The sequence below is a fragment of the Zootermopsis nevadensis genome, unplaced genomic scaffold (genome assembly GCF_977971745.1).
Source record: "Zootermopsis nevadensis isolate Lab colony 2312 unplaced genomic scaffold, Znev_1.0 Znev_ptg000011l, whole genome shotgun sequence".
Lineage (NCBI taxonomy): Eukaryota > Metazoa > Arthropoda > Insecta > Blattodea > Termopsidae > Zootermopsis > Zootermopsis nevadensis.
In genome coordinates this window covers 8,288,840-8,309,093 of record NW_028259143.1, presented here as the reverse complement: position 1 = coordinate 8,309,093, position 20,254 = coordinate 8,288,840, and the positions used below count along the sequence as shown (strand labels likewise).

Below are 20,254 nucleotides of genomic sequence, written 5' to 3'. Positions count from 1 at the left end.
TAAAGCAGGAAGCTGCTCTGACGCTCAACAAACCCGTGGGTGAAAGGGGTAATCGTGGGTGAACGGAATGAAGTTCTTATCAGATATCTGGGATACTGGGAACGACCCGTTCTTCAAGTGCCTGAGTACTGCGGGTCCCAACGTTTCGTTGGCTTGATCTATAGACATTTGGTAGGACTCCTTGGACGAGGGATCGGCCCGTCGCAAGGCCTCTACCTATACACAGGACAGCACAACACAGAAAAACGCGGATAAACATCCTTGGCGTCAGTGGGATTCGAACCCACGGTCCCAGCGACCAAGCGGCACAAGGCCCACGCCTCAGACCGCGCGGCCACTGCGGACCCCTTATCAGATATCACGAAAATGAAAATCATTCCTTTTGTTCAGAAGTTAATAAGACGGGATACGATCGGTCCCTACGCGGCGGCAATAAAAAAAATCACGACTTTGCCAGAAAATAAATCCCGGTCATCACAAAGTAATGCAGTAGGAAATCAGATCGAGTTATTGTTCATACCCAACCGAACGTCGAATTGGATAGCATTCCTGCTTCGTATTCGAGAAGTAACGGTTTCAAAGCTCATCCCAAAACCCAGCTACCATAACTGAGGGTTTTATAGTTGTCCTCAGCCCCTCCAAGAAAATGGCCACGACTTATTTCTGCAGATGCTTAACAGCTAATGACAGCGTCGTTAAACAAACCGGAAATAAATAAATAAATACAATTTCCTACAGCTGTTGTGTTTGACACGGATTCCCCTCAACAAGTGCCATTAACCAAGTGTCCTGTCTCCGTAACAGAATTTTCTGGCTTGCGGAATCTTCATTCGATTACTGGCCCCAGTTCCCTAAACCCAGATTAGAATTAACTGAAAATCTCGTTAATTCTGGTGTCAAGGGCTCGGTAAATGGACGCCTCGTGTCACAGTTTCTTACTTACTATTTTAATCTCGCCAAGCATAGCCCGCTATAAAAAGCTTCGACTTCGACTTGTGCGTAGCGGAAAGATCTCAATGCTGAACGCCTTAGACTTCGTCTGCACGTCCTTCCTTCCTATACGGACTGATTTCATGGTCCATTAGCCCAGGGTCAAGATTTGTTCTTACATTTATAGATAATGGATGCTATATCAACTGATTGATAAGAAATACATGTACGATGAATGCATAAACTAGAAAAAATGAAATGGCTGCGTTTTCTAAATCGCCGAGGTCCGGTGGCGTGTGACTTGTATTACAGAAGTCCAAGGTTCAAATATTCGCCCGGAGACCGTCCATACTGATATTTTTCATAGGTTTATTCCGTTCTCCCCTAAAACTGGTCACTACTGCATCCTCCCACATAATTTTCAATTAATCATTCTCTAATTATCATATCAATAGAAGCCATATAATGTTAGCAACTGAAAGCGTCGTTAAAAATTAATCGTAACTTTTATTTAAAATCTGTATTATAGCATTAGCGTGTCACAATCACAGATTGCACATTTTTGGAAACTCTTCGGAGCATTGGAATTTGTAAAAGCGGAATCAAAATTCCAATCCTGCTCCGAAACACGGCTAGATGACACGACAACCGCTTCCATTGTGTGTGTGTGTGTGTGTGTGTGTGTGTATAAGCATTACAGCCCGCACTGAGAAATCCACGAGTTATTCCGTCAGCTTTCTTACATCTTTAACTTTTTCGCTCTGAATGCAGGTATACAGGGATTCATACAAATTATATTACAAACTTCTGCGCCATAATTCTGCAACTACTTCCTAACTCAATCCGTCAACTTTGAAATGAAATACAAATTACCTCTAATACTTTCTACTGGTATTACTGCAAACTTGTAATAATACTGAAAAGGAAATCGCACGCAAGTTGCTATTTTCCAAACTCCGTTTCATTTCACACAGTATGATCTTAAATCGAATAAACGTATTTCCAAGAGCTGAAGTGTATAATTACAGCTGGGATCTCATATCAAAATAAATTAAATTTAAACTCAATTTTTGAATTCAAATTACAGGTCTCTGTGTACCTGTAAGAACAGCATATTAAAAATGGAAAGTGATCCGTATGTCATTGTGCACAGACATACAGGTGGCGTACAGGCGTACATCATGCCACTTACTTCTTCCAACACTTGTCTTACACGTGCACAGGGACTTTTCATTATGTGTATCTTAACTTAATAATTAATAAATGGACACTTTACATGAACACCTAAATCCTTTTCTGCGTGAAAATTACCAGAGGGGGAATCCGCAGATAACAACGCAACCACGTGGGGAATCCTCCTTTATAAATCCATCGCCCAGTGTGACAATTTCCATCCATGTAAAATTCAGTGACGTCATAATTTGTTTGATATTATCCTCCTGTCTCCGTCTACTGTCAAAACATTTAGTTACACTGTTTTTGTTTCCTGATTCACCCACTGGAGTTATTCATGAAACTTACTTTCACGTCTCGTTAATCAACCTCAATGACAGAGAGAGACAAAGCTCGAAGTTCTATATTAATTTCTTCCAGGCCAGCCAGCGTAAGACTATTCATTTAAAAACTATAAATATCAGAAATGGCAATGCTATGATGAATTTAAAACAGCAAACCCACGTGGAGATTAAAAATTAAATAAAGTCAAGTCAGCTTCGACAGGGACTAATGCTGTGCTCGCAAATATGTGGCCGGAGCCTCGTCCTGTACTTGCAGTTCCATTGCTCTATTGATCTCGGTTGGACGGATTTTAACGAGAGTCTATATATACATATATACGTATAGCCTCAAGCGGTCCCTCTGCTGTCAAAGTTATTCTTTGAAATAAAACTCTCTTTCCCATTAGTTGTAATAAGAACAGAGAGTAATATTGTGCAGAATAATAAGTTTAAACGCTACAATTTAACTCCATTCCATATCTCCAACTGCTCCCTTCTGTAACAGCTGCCATATGTAAAAGAAACTCCCTCACAACTGTAACGTAACACTATGAAAGGTGCTAACGGCATGCATGGGTTTTGCTTCTTGTTTTGACGGGTTAACACAGTGTTAATGTGATAAACACATAGTGCGTAGTTAACAACATCATTACTAAAGTTTGTGCTGCACTAGGGATTAGGACCATTAAACTATTACACAGAACTACAACTTTTTATGTTACAATTAAATCCCTTCATTCTGACTCACACACAAACCGTAGTTAAAAAGCAGGTGTTTAAAAGTTAAATTGTGATTACACGGTGTCTACAAAATTAATTACAAGAGTTCTCTCTTCGTTTCCCTCGATTCTATTATATTTTAATCATTTCCTGGAACAACATCCCTTCCTGAACGAAATGTTTTGCTACCGAGATGTAAGAAATGTAACAAATGTAGTCCATGAGGCATTTTATATATTTTCAAGGCGACAGAGGTAAAACGTTCCTCCGAAACGTCGATAACCACCTACAATACAACATGTCCTTACAACCGAGAAGACCACAGTCCAACTTTCAGTCTACAAACGTGTAAGGGATGAAGTACATTACGTTGTGTTCGTAACAATCTAAACCTTTTTGTAGAAAACCTCGCAAACTTGAAAGAAGCCACTTTGGTTTTTTTGTGTGGTACGATTAACCATTTACAAGACTGTGGTAAGTATGTGTACCATCTGCGTCAACATTCAATAACTATTTATTTTGTCCTCAGGGGATATTTAAGGACTTCGTTCGATTATCATAGCAACCAGCGACTTTTTTCCGAAACAATCTTATATAGATGGGTTGTTTTCTTTGAGGTAAGAAGTTGATTTTAAATATCAAGCTGTCTAGATGTTACAAATCGTTGAAGAAAATGACAAAAATAAAGTGAAATTAAACACTCTTGGCTGGAAAACAGGCGTCACAGCTTGCAGGAATGTCGATCCACTGCAGCAGGCCGCAGGATCAGTTAAACAATTCGGATGGTTGCATATAATACACATAAATTCATCTACTACTTTCACTGTTGCGGGCATAACCAACGCTGAAACCAGTCATGCATAAATCACTACAATTTGTTAAACACCATCGTTTCTCACTGTAATGTATTCACAGTTTAACTACGAAAAATCAGTTGATAGGCTATGCTTTGCATCAGCCATGCCAAATTTAGTGCCTGCTAAAGGCTACTTAAAAAAGCGGCCACTGTTCCCGAAGCCATTACACGGATGGAGAAAGTATTACCGCCTACTTTTACTAATACCAAGATTAAAGTAAGATATATTTTTCGTTCCTCTATCTCCTCACACGCACACACAAATGGGAATTTCATTGAAATACATTTCCACTTTATTTAATTAAAATATAAAACTGCGATACACAAATAAATATTTCGCACGAATTTGAATTTTAACTGGGACATATGAGGCCGCACATTCTGTACAATTCCAAAATTGAGTTGGACCTCATAAAACGATTTAAATTTACATTCTTCCATGCACAAGGTAGCTCGAAGTAGGCCTATATACGATTATATTCAGTAACCGTAACATGGCGGCTACAGAACTTTTATTGAATAAACAATTTTGGGACTAATAATCTAGTCACATCTATGTACTCCAAAAAGCAACAGAATGTCCTTTATGCTGGGAAAATTTCTCTTCAACTTCGAGGCTTGTGGGGGGGGGGGGGGGGGGGGGGGGGGCTCATGAATTTTGCAAGTGATTTAACTTCGTGAACGATGGCAGGATTCAATTCCTGCTACGTTAAGTCTAGTAACTTCCGTGGAACCGGTTGATTCCCTAGGGCTTGCTTAAAGCCATGGGGTAAAAGTAATTTCTTCTACTGACCTATGGCCGAAAAGCTGCAGTCTTATTCCCTAATGTGGAAACGGGTCGCTTGATAAACTTATTCTCATTCTCAAGCAAGGGAAGACACAAACGATAAACAGCAAACTGAATATTCTTGGTCTTTCAAGGGGAAAACTTAGTCCTGTTATTTAACTTAAAGCTCTCAATACAGGAATAACCTTACCCAAACAAAATCATAAATAATCAATCCACAATTTTAAAATAAAAATAAAAACTTTCCTCCTTGAGACAATAATCGCTCCTCAGATAGTGAAGTAATTCTACGCCTTTTAAAGAGCTCGAAGACTCGTTACTGTGTTCCTAAGAGATCCCAAATTAATCCATGCAGCTCACAACCTTCCACACTGTTTAAGATCAATTTTAATATTAATATCCCATCTATACTAGGTCTTGCAAGTGGACCTTTCCATTCAAGTTTTCCGCCTGTGTTAAGGCTTCGTAACGGCGAGGGGTTCACAACCCTTCCAAGCAGTATTGCCAAATAACTTAAGTACAAAGTATTAATAGTTTCAGATGTTAATTATGATTTGTAAACGGTAAAAGAAGATGAAAATCCTATCTCATTAGAGCAAAGGCGACAGAGTACTTGTAAAACGAAACGACTGATGCATTATGGTACCCTCCCACAACGCAGAATTCAAAATATTTTAAACAAACTTATGTCGGTAAACACACTACATAGTTAAATTTCTCTTACGTAATTTACCACGATGAATTCAAACAGTTGTCACAATACAAAGCCGATCCTACCGCCACATAACACAAACCCATCACCACAAGCTCACTAAAAAGTTATCACAGCTCCGACAGCCACAGAGGAAGAGAATGTCTCCAGCGGTACTAAAAAATCTTCCATGACTATTAACAAAAATATTTTCTGAAATTCATCATCACAGCCATCGACGTCACGAGTCAGTCAATCAGAACAGTCTATTCCATCGAAACGTCGTGTTAAAGAAACAATATGACATTTCCGAAATAATGATTAAGTTTATAACAACGGACCATCGTCGGAAACATATCCAGACCACCTTCGCATCGCTTTGAACAAACCCCATCAGCTGAAGTAGCTTCATTAAAGAATTTAATAATCAGTCTCATTTTAACCTGTCCTCTCTGAAAGAAGAGACACGAACTGTTAACGCACAGGCTACAGAAATTTGGCTGATATTTCAAAGCTACATTATACGCATTACTATTTAATAGTAGAATATTCTCCTCGGGAAAACATTAGAAGTCGTCTACGTCTACCACTGGGTAGATTTTATCCTTTGAGACTGCTATTAAGCAAGACTATGAATTTCACTGGTGCGCACGACGAAATTCATATGATTTGAATAAACAAAATTAATAATTTGTTTCCTCTAAGTTAAACTCCACCCCTTCAGTGACACATACCTCGGGGTACTGAATTCTTATGAACACGTTTCACTTGTGTATTTCAACACTGAGTTACAGGTCTGTGTGCCCCTCTTGCTTTCCAGGTTTACAGACCCTAACTCGACTCCCGACCGAGACAAATTATCCAATTCCCTCAATCAACACAGTGTTCCAGGATGAGACGTTCCTCAATTGGATAATTGTTCACAACAGCCATCTCATGGCGCGAAGTGAACACAACAGCAATTCATTCTAATGATGAGCAAGCCACAGTTGTAGTAGTAGGGCCAAACTCAGTGAATTACCTGCTCTTCTGTCAATACTAGCGAACCACACACAGATTCCAAGCTACAAACCTCAAAGCATGCCTGCACTGCCTCAAATTGTACACAATACATTAAATATTTTGGTTAGGTCCTATAACACAAAGTCAACAGTCAACATTCCACACAGATCTGAACTTTTCTTGCCATCGAATGAATCTGAATTGCTTTGGGTAATTCAAGTTTATCATTCATACCATCGAAAATTATAACAAGAACAGATCTTAACAAGTAAAAAATACGCATATCAAGTTTGGACCCTGATTCTACTTCACATTTAATACACATAGTTCATTGAGGTTCATGATCTGACAAACTTCCCCTATCCCAACCAGTGGTACGTAACAAAACAGAATGAAAATGTTGTATCATCAACCACATGTTGATGTTAAATGATTCGCTACAACACAGGTGAAATGTGGGGGCGCCCCATCGTGCAGAACCCACATTCCTCTACTGTTTGCAGGTGGTACATAAATTATTTTAGAATCGCTGGGTAGGCCGTGAAGGTCCGGTACAGTGGCCATCATGCTCACCGGACCTTAATCCTTTGTATTTCTGCCTTTGGGACACACTCAGAACAAAGGCCGATTTATTTACAAAGAATAAAAAAAATGACATAACTGAATTACGACTCGCATCTGATAAGCTGTGTCAAAAATAACTTAACGAAAACGTGACAAATTATCGGACAATTAAAAAATCAACCATTTCAAATTCCTTATGAATGTTATACAATTTTAGCGGGCGTCCCAAAACCATTGAGGGTACCAAGGTGCCCACGGGAATTAAATTGTCGATTCTTGGCGTACATGCAGCTGCACAAACGAAAACGAACGGAGATCGTGTGTGAAGTGGGCTGAACTTGCATCGAAAACAACGGTAACAAATTTTACATTCAATGATAAATATTTGTCAAATTTATGCTGCTCCAAAACATCCTGTACCTCGACAATTTAACACTTTAAGCCTGAAATTTATTAGTTTTCCGTTCAGTTTGTTACAAAATTATGGGACGTACTGTATATAACACATTCTTCAATATCCGCTCCCTGTACGTTTACTTAGTATTAATAAAGATAGCATAAACTTACCATGCAGCTGGGCTAGAGACTGAAGTGCGTTCGTGTTACAGTTGATAAATCCTGAAAAAACAAGTTCATAATTACAACACCAATTATAATACAGACTATGCTGTTAGTTACGGTTCATGTTCCAACAACTCAAAGAGTAAACACAGACAAGACGCAAAGCTTCATGGAAGTTTTAATAACATGCATTAGATGTTGGGATTCATGTCAGAAATTTATGTAATAAGTATAAAGGTTTCAGGTCTTTTACCCAGGGCGCTTTAACAAAATGGCGTTTCTTATGGTGTATTTAACGACGCTGTCAGTAGTTCAAACTTTATCCTGTCGAATGATAGGATTACTGTGTACTGCCCAGACATGTGAATCGAACGTACAAACCGAACTAGCTATTGAAGAATACTGAAACTGTGTGCCTATATTATTATTATTTATTTAGTGTTCTGTCTGACGACAGGTCCATATGAACAGGATCCTTCCATCCTTTTCTCGGACTGGGACCTGTTCATATACGTTCTTGGCAGATGATCCAGAAGTGGTTTGCCATTGCCTTCTTCTGTGTGTGAATGGAGTAATTGTTGGGATGCCACGGAGAAACCGGGGAAGCCCCCGGAGGAAAACTCCGAGTTGCCTAGACCACGGCCTTGCCTACACACACACACACACATATATATATATATATATGTGTATATATATATATATATATATATATATGTGTGTGTGTGTGTGTGTGTGCGTGTCCATTAGAATTCTTCAAATTTGAATAGAATCTCTTTCTGGCTGTGGAACAGATCCATTTAACTCAAGATACGGTTTAGTGGCGAGATCTTGTGAACACGGTAACGAACATTCGGATTCTTTAAAAGAAGGATAAATTTTTCATTAGGGCATCGACCGTCAGCTTATCAGGTCTCTGTTCCGTGGAGCTGGTTCAATAATTTGGAAACATGAAATAACTTACAGGCACATTATACACCTCTAGGGTATAAGATTAGGAGTTTTCATGCTGTTACTCAGTCACATCGCGCCATTTCGTATTGCATCATAAAGCATAATCTATTCTCTGTTTTAAGTCTCTATTACACGCCAAAGGGAGTCCCGTTACTTGTGACAAACCACGTTAAAGTTTAACAATTTGGGTCAAATATCAAGTGTCTGTCATACTGCCGGTCCTAGTACGTTTGTCTCTAGATATTTGTCTGGCTGGCAGTCAGTTCTTGGAAGTTTCTTGCTGTAAAGCCTGCGGGGCCCACTACTTTCACTTATTTCACCCATCCATGTTCCACAGCTACCCATCCACCCGCCAACTATAACGTGTCTGATAATAAATGGCAGTAACCTCTGCGCGGAAACATCTACAGGAAGAGCTATGGGTATAACAAAACAACAAAGAATAAACCAGTTCTTCTTGAGAAGCAAATTTTACGCGCCGCTAGACAAATTACCAGCATTTTATGGAAGTCTAAGGTTCATCACCATCTTCACAAGAGTCTACCGTGCCAGATAAATCCAATACAAACCCTCCAATCATATTGCCCGAAATCAATTTTAATATTATCCTCGCATCTACGCCGAAGTCTTCCGAGTCGTCTTCGGTTTAGGATTTTCGATCAGACTTCTGTATGCATTTATCATCTCCCCCATCCGCGCTACAAGCCTCGTTCATCCACACACATTTCTTAATTTGATTGTCCTAATAATATATGGGGAAGATTACAAATTATGGAGGTTCTCACTATGCGATTTTCTCGAGCCTCCTGTAACTTCATCCTCTCGGGTCCAAATATTCTCGTAACGCTCTGTTCTCAACCACACCCAATCTGCAGTCTCCCTCTAACGAGAGACCAAGTTTCACAAAGATACAAAATAACGGATATATTGTAATCACTACGTTTTTACGCAGAAGACGGAGAGAGACAAGATTCTGAACTCCATGGTGGCAAACATTCCCCAAATTTAGTCTGCTTTTAATTAGAAGATGGCTGTCTTCTGTGCTGTAGCGCCCTCGTGATGAAAGCAGCAAAGACCTCTGAAACGCTGGTAAACTTCTACCAGACTACCAGGCGTTACAACCATCTTCGAACTCACCGCCATGAAAACCTCAAATCCCGGTCTTAATTTCATCGTCAACGAGTTTCTGATTTGTTCCCGTCTTTCCCAAATATTTGAACCTCTGCCACTTTCTGAAAATAATTACTTATCACCTTCATACAATAACTTTGTCCTGTAGTCTGGTGAAGAGATATGAACAAGTACTTAATTTTCTCTGCGTTTAATTCTAGACCAAATTCCTAAAGACGCTTTTTAATTAGACTAATTAATTTCATTGGTGTCCCGAATTGAACGAGAATGTTGTCATACTCACCTCCTAACTAATCCGCAGTTATTCTTGACGTCAATAAATTCCTGGTGTACTGTCACTCTGTATTCCCATATTTCTTACAGCGTCTGACGAGTGTACAATATCTGTTAAGCAGGTGACAGATGAACTACACTCTAATAATCCCGTCTACGTATGGAGTTAACCTTCCGAAGAACATTGAATACAATTTTGTATGTAGTTGATAATACTGATATTCCTCATTAAGTACTACTGTTAGTTTTATCATCCTTGGTACACGTAGGTACAATAATAGATAGATTCCCTCCACTGAATTTCGAGTGTGCAGGACGAAACAGAGTTTTATATATCACTTGGTTAAAAAAGTAATCACGATAGAAACGACGAAAAGCCCTACAAGCACTTATCTTGAAACTGTAGAAAAATTCAATCATCGAATCGTGTGTTTAACATCCGTGATGGAAGCCAATATCGGAAACCAGACATTTTTAAGCTTGTGCGTTACTGGCTGTCGTGTGAATGTGCCCACTCAATCACTTTCAACCTGCTGAAAAACTTACATAACCTTATGTGCGAAGACTGTGTCATTGCGAGTCACCTCGGCGACATATTTCACAAGATCCAACCTTCTACGATTTCAATATGGCGGTTGTGCAACATCTGAGGTGGGAGAGACATTAGCACCATTTAATATACACTTCTGAAAATTAGTGTGTTGAAATTAGGCACCTTTTGATAATGCCAGTCTTTTTACAAAACAGAATACATGGCGACCAAACGAACTACTACACGTCGGGAGTTTACTTCCTACGCAGCCTCTGTTCTTGTGAGTTTAAACATGCAGAAAAAAAGACGATAGCCCAAGCAGAAACTTACACTTAAATCTACGGTGTAACATGAACATATCTGACAACATCAATTCCATTTCTTTCAAATCTTTAAATGTATATATCATTTAAAAAAATTGGTAGATTATTAGTATGGGTTTGTACTTTAATAGCTTGTTACCAAATAAAGAATTTTTAAGCATCAGCAGGTCTCAAACTAAGATCTCTCAGAATTCTATATTCCTAAACTAATAATAATCGGATTTAATAGATAGGTTGCCAAAAACGAAAAACAATTCTGGGTTATTTCAAAGACCATCCATTTTAAAGGTAGTACGTTTACCGGCAGGGGACCTACCCTAATTGTAGAGTGATTAGCAGCCCTTTCTCCTATAAAAAACCGTGGTTCTCTAAAATAACGTCGAGAAATGTCACAAGACGTAACATAACATTACTAGACTGATTAGGCCTAGATGCCTGTTTCTAAACTCCGTATGTGTGGTCTGTTTCTCCAGCTTTCTTCCAGAACCCAGAATCTGTTCGTCCCCGCGCTTTTTGTCCCACTTGTGTCATTTCTGCATGCGTTGCAGCCAAGTCTCCTGGCAGTCTTCAGTTTCTCTTATAGATAATACACGAAACATTTAATTTGTTCTGTTGTTTTTATGCCCATAATTTCATAAAAGACCCAATAATGGTGCTGCTTCTGAATTTTGGCGTCTCCTTTCTCAAATATCCAGGCTTCGAACCTTTATTTCCAATGTAATATTGATATAATGTTGCCGTTAATTACGTTTCCTGAAACATGTTAATAACTAAATCCATGTTTCTATAAGTTTTAGTTTTATTCTCACGTGCTTTCTGTGGACTAATGTAAGAAATCGTGTAAAGGCTTATTTAAATTCAGATACTTGCACAATAATTTTACTGTATAACCTAATTTTTAATATCTAAATGTTTCTGCATATTCCCAAGAATTTACATTTGGTGCTAGGTATTTTAATTTTATACTTTGTTTGGACTGGTGTTTAATTGGTTTAATTCCTGCTCATGTGCTATCCTCTGAGTCAGTAAGGATGCAAAACACCTATATAACAAGCAGATGCAATTAATTAAAAATGTAAATGTATGAGAACGTTGAGTCTATCAAAAGACCATACAAAAGCACGTGACGTAACAAGGACGATAATCGTTTCGCTTTTGCACTAAAACGCAGCCTCAGAGCGCTAGTAGAGTAGGAGAAAGCAATGTAATGGAAGGAAGTTCTTAATTAAAATCTTTAGCTCTGTGTTAGGAGGCAATAATAAGCACTTCGCACAAATTAACAACACACAAGTCTCCCTCCAGAAATGTTGTTTTGTGCCATGTTGAAAATTATAATTTAATGAAAATTCAACGCCTCGTCACTTTTTATCACATTGTAACTGACGGCTCAACTTCACACTACGCACTTCTGAAATTATTCAGCAAATCAGAAACTGTCTTAAACAAACCCCTTCATATGCTTATGACAATCTTAGAAAGGATTTATAATCTGAGCTTCAAATGTCAAAGACCGTGGAACATATTTTCAATTAACAGAAGAGTTTCATTATACTGCAGCAATAAGGAACACTATTAACTTTGCGGTAGCAGTCACCGCCATTCAAAAGTTCAAATATTTAATTAAGAACTTAATCACAGACTGTTCAGGATAATCCCAGTTTGAAAAGGGTTCTCTTCAGTTCAGTTCATATGCTACTTCGATTCAGTTACAGAAATTAACCCTCATGTACCAAGAGGATCGACTCGTAACAAAGAGTCAATAAGATGAATATCTACGCGGTGATCACGTCAATGGCTGTGGTAGATGTGGGGTTCTCGCGGAAGTGAGGATGACAGTGTTGTTCTTCTGGGATGTGACACGTACGTAGTACGTAGATACCAACATTTTGAAGAAAAAAGTAGTCTCCATTTTCAGGTCTAAAAATGGACAATATTTTTCTCTGAAACGTATCTACCTCCGAGTCTACACGGTGTCAAAACCCAGAATAACAATAGTCAGTTCAATAGCTGAACATCAACCAGACAGAAAATTTCTATCCATGGAAGTGTTATAAAGAAATGCAATTGAAGAGGCACGGCTTCGATTCCCATTATTTCGCAGCTCACTCTTTTCAAGTTCCAGTGTTCATTCATTTCAGAAGCAGTTGGGGCGAGAGACGTAAAGTGTTTGAGTTCCAAGTGTAAACTACTATATTGTTAGGGTGTTCAAATAAATGATGAAATGGCCGGGACAAATAGCAAGTACTACGAACAAGAGAAATTCACACACAATTTCAGTCGGAAAACGTGAAGAAAGACCCTGGAGTAGATGGGTGGAAAACATTAAAGAGGCATCAAGAAAATATAGTGTAAATTGAATTCAACTTGCTTACGTTATGGACTACTGGCGGTTGTTGTGAACGCGATAATGAACATCTAGGTTTCATAAAAGTGGAAAATTTTTACAAACAGAGCGATTATTAGCTTCACAAGAAGGATTCTACACCATGGAGTTAATTAGACCTCAATGACAAGTGAATAAGGCGACAGTCACATTGTTGTTGATATTATTGTTATTTTGTTGTTGTTGCTGCTACTTTCAAAATAAAGATCGTCGCTGTGGTTAGGGAGAAGCAGTGAGTCCCCTGTCAAAATTACCCGTGTGTTGGGTTTAATTCAAATGTTCGCATACTCATGTATAGTAGCAGAACAGCCATCAAATAACTACAAACAGAGTTTCACTACAGTGTCAGAACTTCAGGACATGACACGGCATTTTAATCACCTCGCAGTGTTTCAGCAAATTATTTTGTAATCTCTAAACAGAATGCGGAGTCACAGATTGTGTAGGAACCAATTCACACAATACCCTAATAGGATAAACGTGTAAAACCCTCAAAACAAATGTTGGCACGAGATGGTCCCCTCCAATGAATAGAACCTTAGTTCCGACTTCTGCTGTATGTACATTTCGACGAAGTACAGCTTAATCCTTTCTATTCTGAGTTATTCTATTACAGACCTATTTAATAGTACGTACATTTACACGAATATGAATATTTTCATAAATATAAGCTAGTCAGTGCAGAAGAACTGGGTTTCAAGGAGATTTATATCGTCTGTAACATGGAATGGATTGCATAATTTCCAAATTCTAAATAATACACCATAAAAAATGAAATAAAACTGAATCAAAATTAACTAATATCGTGGTAGCAACATCCCACAATACAACATATACACATAGTATACTGAGGGCACAGTTAAAGTCGATGATCAGTCTGCCTTTTCGGGGCCATGATTTGCAGCTTTTACAGCAAAACAAAAGCTTGTGCAAACGAATAAATCAAAAGGAGAGCAGGTAGATCCCTCCCAATAAAGTCACATACATAAATTTCCCTAAACAATTTTACGCATCCCATAAATTCCTTCTTGCATATTATTCCACCTGCAGAGACATGTTGTGGTGGAAATATGATTTCTAGTGATAAGAATTTTCATAAGCATGTGAAGGTACTGTCAGCAAGTCGAAAACTTGATGCGCGAAGAAAACAGTTAATCTATAGAGTGTAATGTAACAGTGGCGAAAATTAAAATCTTACGAAAGAAAGAGAAAACGTTTTTTTAAAATATCGAACTTCCTTGATATCGCGTTATAGGTCCCTAAAATTACATTAATTCAAGACACGCACTAAAATATCAATTTGAAGTCCTCATATTTTCGATTACAGAAGTAAAATATTGTATAATGAACGACATTTGCTTATATGAAGTGTACGAACATCAGTACCCCTACATGTAAAAAGTAAAGTTTGTCCCACTATACGCCATGTAGGCGTTTGGGGTGAGTGGAGGTATAGCTCCTCTCTTCCTTGACCTCGGCACTAGATGGGGGTGAGTGGTCAGCATCACGCCCCGGCCGGCTTTACCCCCGGGAAAGGACCCCGGTACCCATTGTAGAGGAGGCTGGGTGGGCCCCAGAGCCGGTCTGGACGCAGAGGCTAGAGGAAAAATCCTCTGCCCCCGTCGGGGATCGAACCCCGGTCGTCCAGCCCGTAGCTAGTCACTATACTGACTGAGCTATCCCAGCTCATACCCCTACATGTAATTCAATGTATTTAATTACACACAGACACGTCCATAATAAACCAGAAAACAGTATTTACATTTTAAGCGAGCTATTTCAATGCTGTTTTATAGACCAGCGCTTTGTTTTCATGAGAGGTCTCAGTGGAGCTAGTGCGTTCTACACGAATTATTGTTTTTATTTGCGAATGCGCTAGCTCAGGTGTCTGCAAAACAGTCCATTATGTAGCAACATGATTAGAATAGCAATTAGAATAAACTACGTAAAGCAGCAGAAGTTGGATCCCTGGTAGGAAAAGCAACGCGTCATATACACTCATCAGCACTTAGCAAACTCCTGTGTGTTAATGAGTTTACTGCTACTAGTCCAGAAAATGGGGCGATACGATTTTCATGTATATTTTATAGCTCTGTGCAAAATTATTTCCTGCTAAAAAAAACACATATACAAACCAACTGTTTACACTTTAAAACACATTGTGCCAGACGCGTTTCAACCTCACGAGGTCATCATCAGTGGGGTGGCATATTAAAATCAGCCCATAAACAATTGGTTTTTATATGTGTTTTATACATAGGAATTCAAGACGACACGGTGTGCAAGGTTTTAAGATTATTTCCTACTAGGCCATGGAATCTTTCTTTATACACATTCATAAACGTTCTCACTTCCCATTCAATGCTATATAAATCGTCTACTTGGTACAGCGTCCTTAAATAAACAGTGCAAGTAAATGACAGAAAAAGATTTTGTGGTCTCTGGTAAGACATTGAACTATCATCTGTGTGCGAATTTCCCTTCTTAGACTGAAGCCTGCATCTCTGTGGAAGATAAAACTCGGGACACGTAAATAATCCAGTCCCACATCGTGGTTTGGAACTGAAGTTAAGATGCAGGGCCCCACGGCTAACCGTCATTCTCATGATCACACAATCATTCAGAGTGATATAATCTGCCCTATGGGTGATCAAATCTCAGAAATGGACTCTACACCATTTCCTATGGGGACAGAGAACAGAAACTTAATCATAGATCATACCTGGAGGCATTACAAACACATACGTCTTTATTACGTCATACAAGAAATTTTTATCAAGATTTTTGGCGCAAACAAACATACTATCGTAAAACTTTACTTACACGTGGGTCGCTTCAAATCCCACATCTATAGTTTGGAAAACCCCCCCCCCCCCCCAACGGGAATTATCTGCAACGCAAACAATTCGAAAGTATTGTCACCAAAGTTATTAATATTCATAAGAAACACGGACACCTGGACGCAATTAACATACGGCAGCATTACATAATGTTTACGCTCCGCAAGAATAACACGTGCCCACAAGTAGAACAGCTGTGAGAGGTCACGTGACGCGTGCGAAGACGGAACTATTTCGTCTCTAACCGGATGGTATTGCTGTTTTTTACGTAGCTTCGAAGCCGTCAACTGCTCTGACTATATAGCATTGAAGAATGTCATTGATCACGAATATTTAATTGTAATAGACGTGGAAGGAAGCGGTCGTGGCTTAATTTCATGTACCATTCTATAATTTGCCTGGAGTAACTGAGGAAATCCACAGCAAATGTAACTGGTACATGAGCCGAGATATGAACCAGGGATGTCCAGAATACGAAGCAGGAGAAAGTGAGATCGTGTAGCAGACGAACAGAGGAATCAATTTTTACACCGGCTGGCTTCCTCACTCCACGGAACAGAATACTTATGAGAAGCAGATGGTAAGCTCAGCTGGTCAAAAAATTACCCTCCTCTTATGAAAACCGAATATATACCACCGTGTTGGCAGGAGCCCACCGCCGGTCTGAGCCACATGAATCTAATTCATACCCCTCAAACCCAGTTCCCTAAAATACATTTTAAAATTAGCCTCTTATGTAAACCTACGTCTTTCAAGTGGTAATTTTCAGAACCCGGTTCTAAATTTATTTCTTTTTAAAAAAATATTTTGTGATTTATGTCAGTAACTTTATTCATTTTACTTTCTTATATTTCAGGATTCCCGCTTTTGAAAATAGGAATCACTACTGCATTTCGTCATTCATTAAGTTTTATTTTCTATGTGTAAACTAAGCTATTTAATTCATGGAAAAAATATCAACATAAAACCATCATCATGTGGTTACGTGAATATCAGACGAGATGCATCGTTTAAAAATGTTCAGTATTTATTTAATTTCATTTATTATATCCTGTCGCCATTCACATATTAAATATTTAATAAATAAGCCTATTATATACGTACTGAATCACATAAACTTTCGTTACTTTCCTTCCATAACTTATGTAAATCATCAAAATATATAACGTAATAACTATTTAATTTTTAACACAAAGCATAACAAAAGAACCCGATTCGTCTGTCGTCCCCCCCCCCCCCCCGGCCGGGTATAAAACGACAGGAAATTCCATAGATTTAGTCTATATAAACTTTGAGGCTATCGCGGAGGTGAAGATGTCGATGTTGGTCTCAAAGATGGCTGTCTTCTGGGTTGCAGAGTCGTAAAGTCTGCTAAACTAGAGTGGTTGTCTCCAGTCTGACAGACTCCATCATCGGTCTGATGATAGAGGCAGCAAGGACCTCTGAAACGTTTGTAAACTTCTACCAGACTACACGGCGCTGCAGTCCAGAAGACAGCCATCTTCGTACCCACCGTCGTAAGAACCTCAGATATATAATAGTCTTATTCAAGTGTTTTAACCCTTGAATGAGCAGTATGACTCGGATGAATATTATTATTAGTATCAGATTACCTTGCTGGTATTGGTAACTTTTCTTCATTTCTTAAATAGTCTTATAACGCTGATCGGATACGATGTGCTGATTGTAGAGCAGTGACAATGCGACTGGCTTGGTACTAAGCGTTATTTGTTTACTCGGCATTGTTGTGGCGTACACGGCATTGTTGCACAACAATGCCGAGTAACCAAATTGTTGACACTGTTGATGACGTCACTTTTTGACGACGACGACAACAACTAATCACAAATTTTTATAGTAGAAATGCGGATCACGTGAAGTAACCATCACATCTCAAAATATTAGTGCCAAAAATTATCTTATCTATTATGGGTTTTCTTACTATGTGTTTAATGTGTTTAGACTGAAGGTGTCTGAGAACAATATGCTCAGGAGACTATTTGGACGTAGAAGAAAGGTAGTCGCAGGGGCGGGGGGGGGGAGGACAGAAAATCAATTAATGAGGTGGTTCATAATTCGTACTCTGCACAAAATAATAGGGTGATTAAAATCAAGGGTCAGATGGAGGAGAAGATGAATGCATGCAACATGAAGACAAACATCGCTTGAGAGACCGAGAGTAGTCGAAAGAAAACTTTTAAAATGAATATATAAATTGGATATGAGCTGGATTTATGTGACTCAGAATAGGGTCCACTCGCGTGCTTCTGTGAGCACGTAATGAAACATCGGATTACATAAATACAGTAAATTTCTCGAACATTTGAGCTTGTGAAGAACTCTTTTCCAAGAAGTCACTGTTTAGCGTGCTACCCAAGGGTAACGAGTACAGCTGAATCGATTCAAAATCCATTAATCAAATATTACCTACTTAAACTGATTAGGCTAATTTTAACCACTATGTAGATAAAAACGTACATTTTAAAGAGACCTATGTTCTTTTGTGGAAAAACGGTGAAATATATCTCGTAATATCAGCATATTATAGCATATGTTAAAATCAAAACACTAGACAAACCCGCACAATTCGTTAAGATAAGAATGGAAGTAGCCTTCTGTTTCTCCTTTGTTGCATCCGTTACTCTGTAGGAGTAATCGTGTATGACATCAATAACCAGTGACATCAATAACAGAAAGAAAAGGTGGTTCGAATATAATGTTATCTGCCATCTACTTGTCATAGCTCAAATATCCTTGGGGATAAAACATAAATCATTTTATGAATGCACGTATGTCTGCGGTACATTTGTTTTTTCAGCAATGTCGACAAACTCTGACGTGAATGACAACTTTCTATTAGTAGCTGCTGTAACCTCTGAAGCACAGATCATTTTAAGCAGTTGTACAGGTTTGCTGTCAATACGCTTGACTGGGAACTTGGAAAACTTCTTAATTATTTACTCTTTCTTCACTTACACGGAATTTCATATTGCGAAAGTGACAAAAGGATCTGACGAAAAAGTTATTGACCGACATTCCTTCCTCACATAATAAGCCCTGTAACTACCATTGAATTGAATGAAGCAACAGCGCAACCTACTTAAGTTTCTATGCCTAAAAATCTATTAAATCATAATGACGTAGGTAATCTGTTGTAATTGATATGTTTATGTCAGTCCATCTGACAAAATACTGAACCAGAACATCTGACTACATTAATTATTCGCATTCATCCGTTTCCTATGGTGTAGGTCTCGCCTACACCAAATATCAAAATATCTGACGCCATGAATCGATCTGACGGGATAATCACAGCGAAGCAATCAGACTCGGTGGCTGGTATTCAAATCCAGTACGAATGAAACATTTTATGTTTCAAAATTAATTATTGACTGTGTTTTTCATGGTTTTACTCAATCCCTTCAAGAAAATTCCAGGCCAGTGACTCAAATTGTCACAGCCGCTTCCTTCCACGCTGTATCTAATTCATTATTCATCAGTCTTCCTACTGTTCGACACTAAACAGAACAACGAAAATACAAACACACCTGAGAAAAAAAATAAAATTTTATATGCCAGCTACCTGAAGAAATGTGTGTATAAAAAGCTAGAATCTTAAATATAAAGGTTGTCTCTAACGGTAAGCACAGAAATTATAAATTAAGGTTTACGTATTACGTCATGTTCACAGCAACTTCATCTCCCTAATGGTATCATAAAACAAGTACTTTTACTTTCAATGTGGTCCCGTTATAGGTGTGACATAGTCTTGAGCAATTGACAGCGTCGTTAATTAAATTCTACATAAATAAACAAATAAAAATGTTATTGCTAGCCTCCGTATTTAGATAGACATATATAAACCCGACTTCACGAAGCTTGTGTGACATGTGGCACTTAAGGAATCTTACAACAGAAACTGATACATTTCTGAAGGTGGGGAAAGTTTTAACGGTAACATGACATTGACACCCTTCACGTCCAAGCAGATTTTATAAAATCTTTTACCTTACACAATTTTGGAAAAATTCCGCGATCACGTTCTTCGTCTTGAGTTCATCTCTACTAAAATCCCTCCACTCTTAAGAACAATCATTAGTATTTCCCCACTAATCACTACAGACAAAATTATATATATATATATATATATATATATATATATATATATATAAAAACATTGCATAAACACCACCCTCAGAAGCCATGGTATTTCG

The 20,254-nt window shown here is 38.5% G+C and overlaps 1 protein-coding gene across 2 annotated transcripts in view; it reads right to left on the bottom strand.

The window, feature by feature from the left end:
• orb2 (cytoplasmic polyadenylation element-binding protein orb2) overlaps positions 1 to 20,254 on the bottom strand; it is a 256,883-nt gene that overhangs the window by 66,753 nt on the left and 169,876 nt on the right. For both annotated transcript variants that reach the window (XM_022069926.2, XM_022069834.2), the window contains exon 3: positions 7,614 to 7,664. In XM_022069926.2, the coding sequence (XP_021925618.2) occupies positions 7,614 to 7,664 (51 nt within the window). The remainder of the gene's footprint in view (positions 1 to 7,613; positions 7,665 to 20,254) is intronic.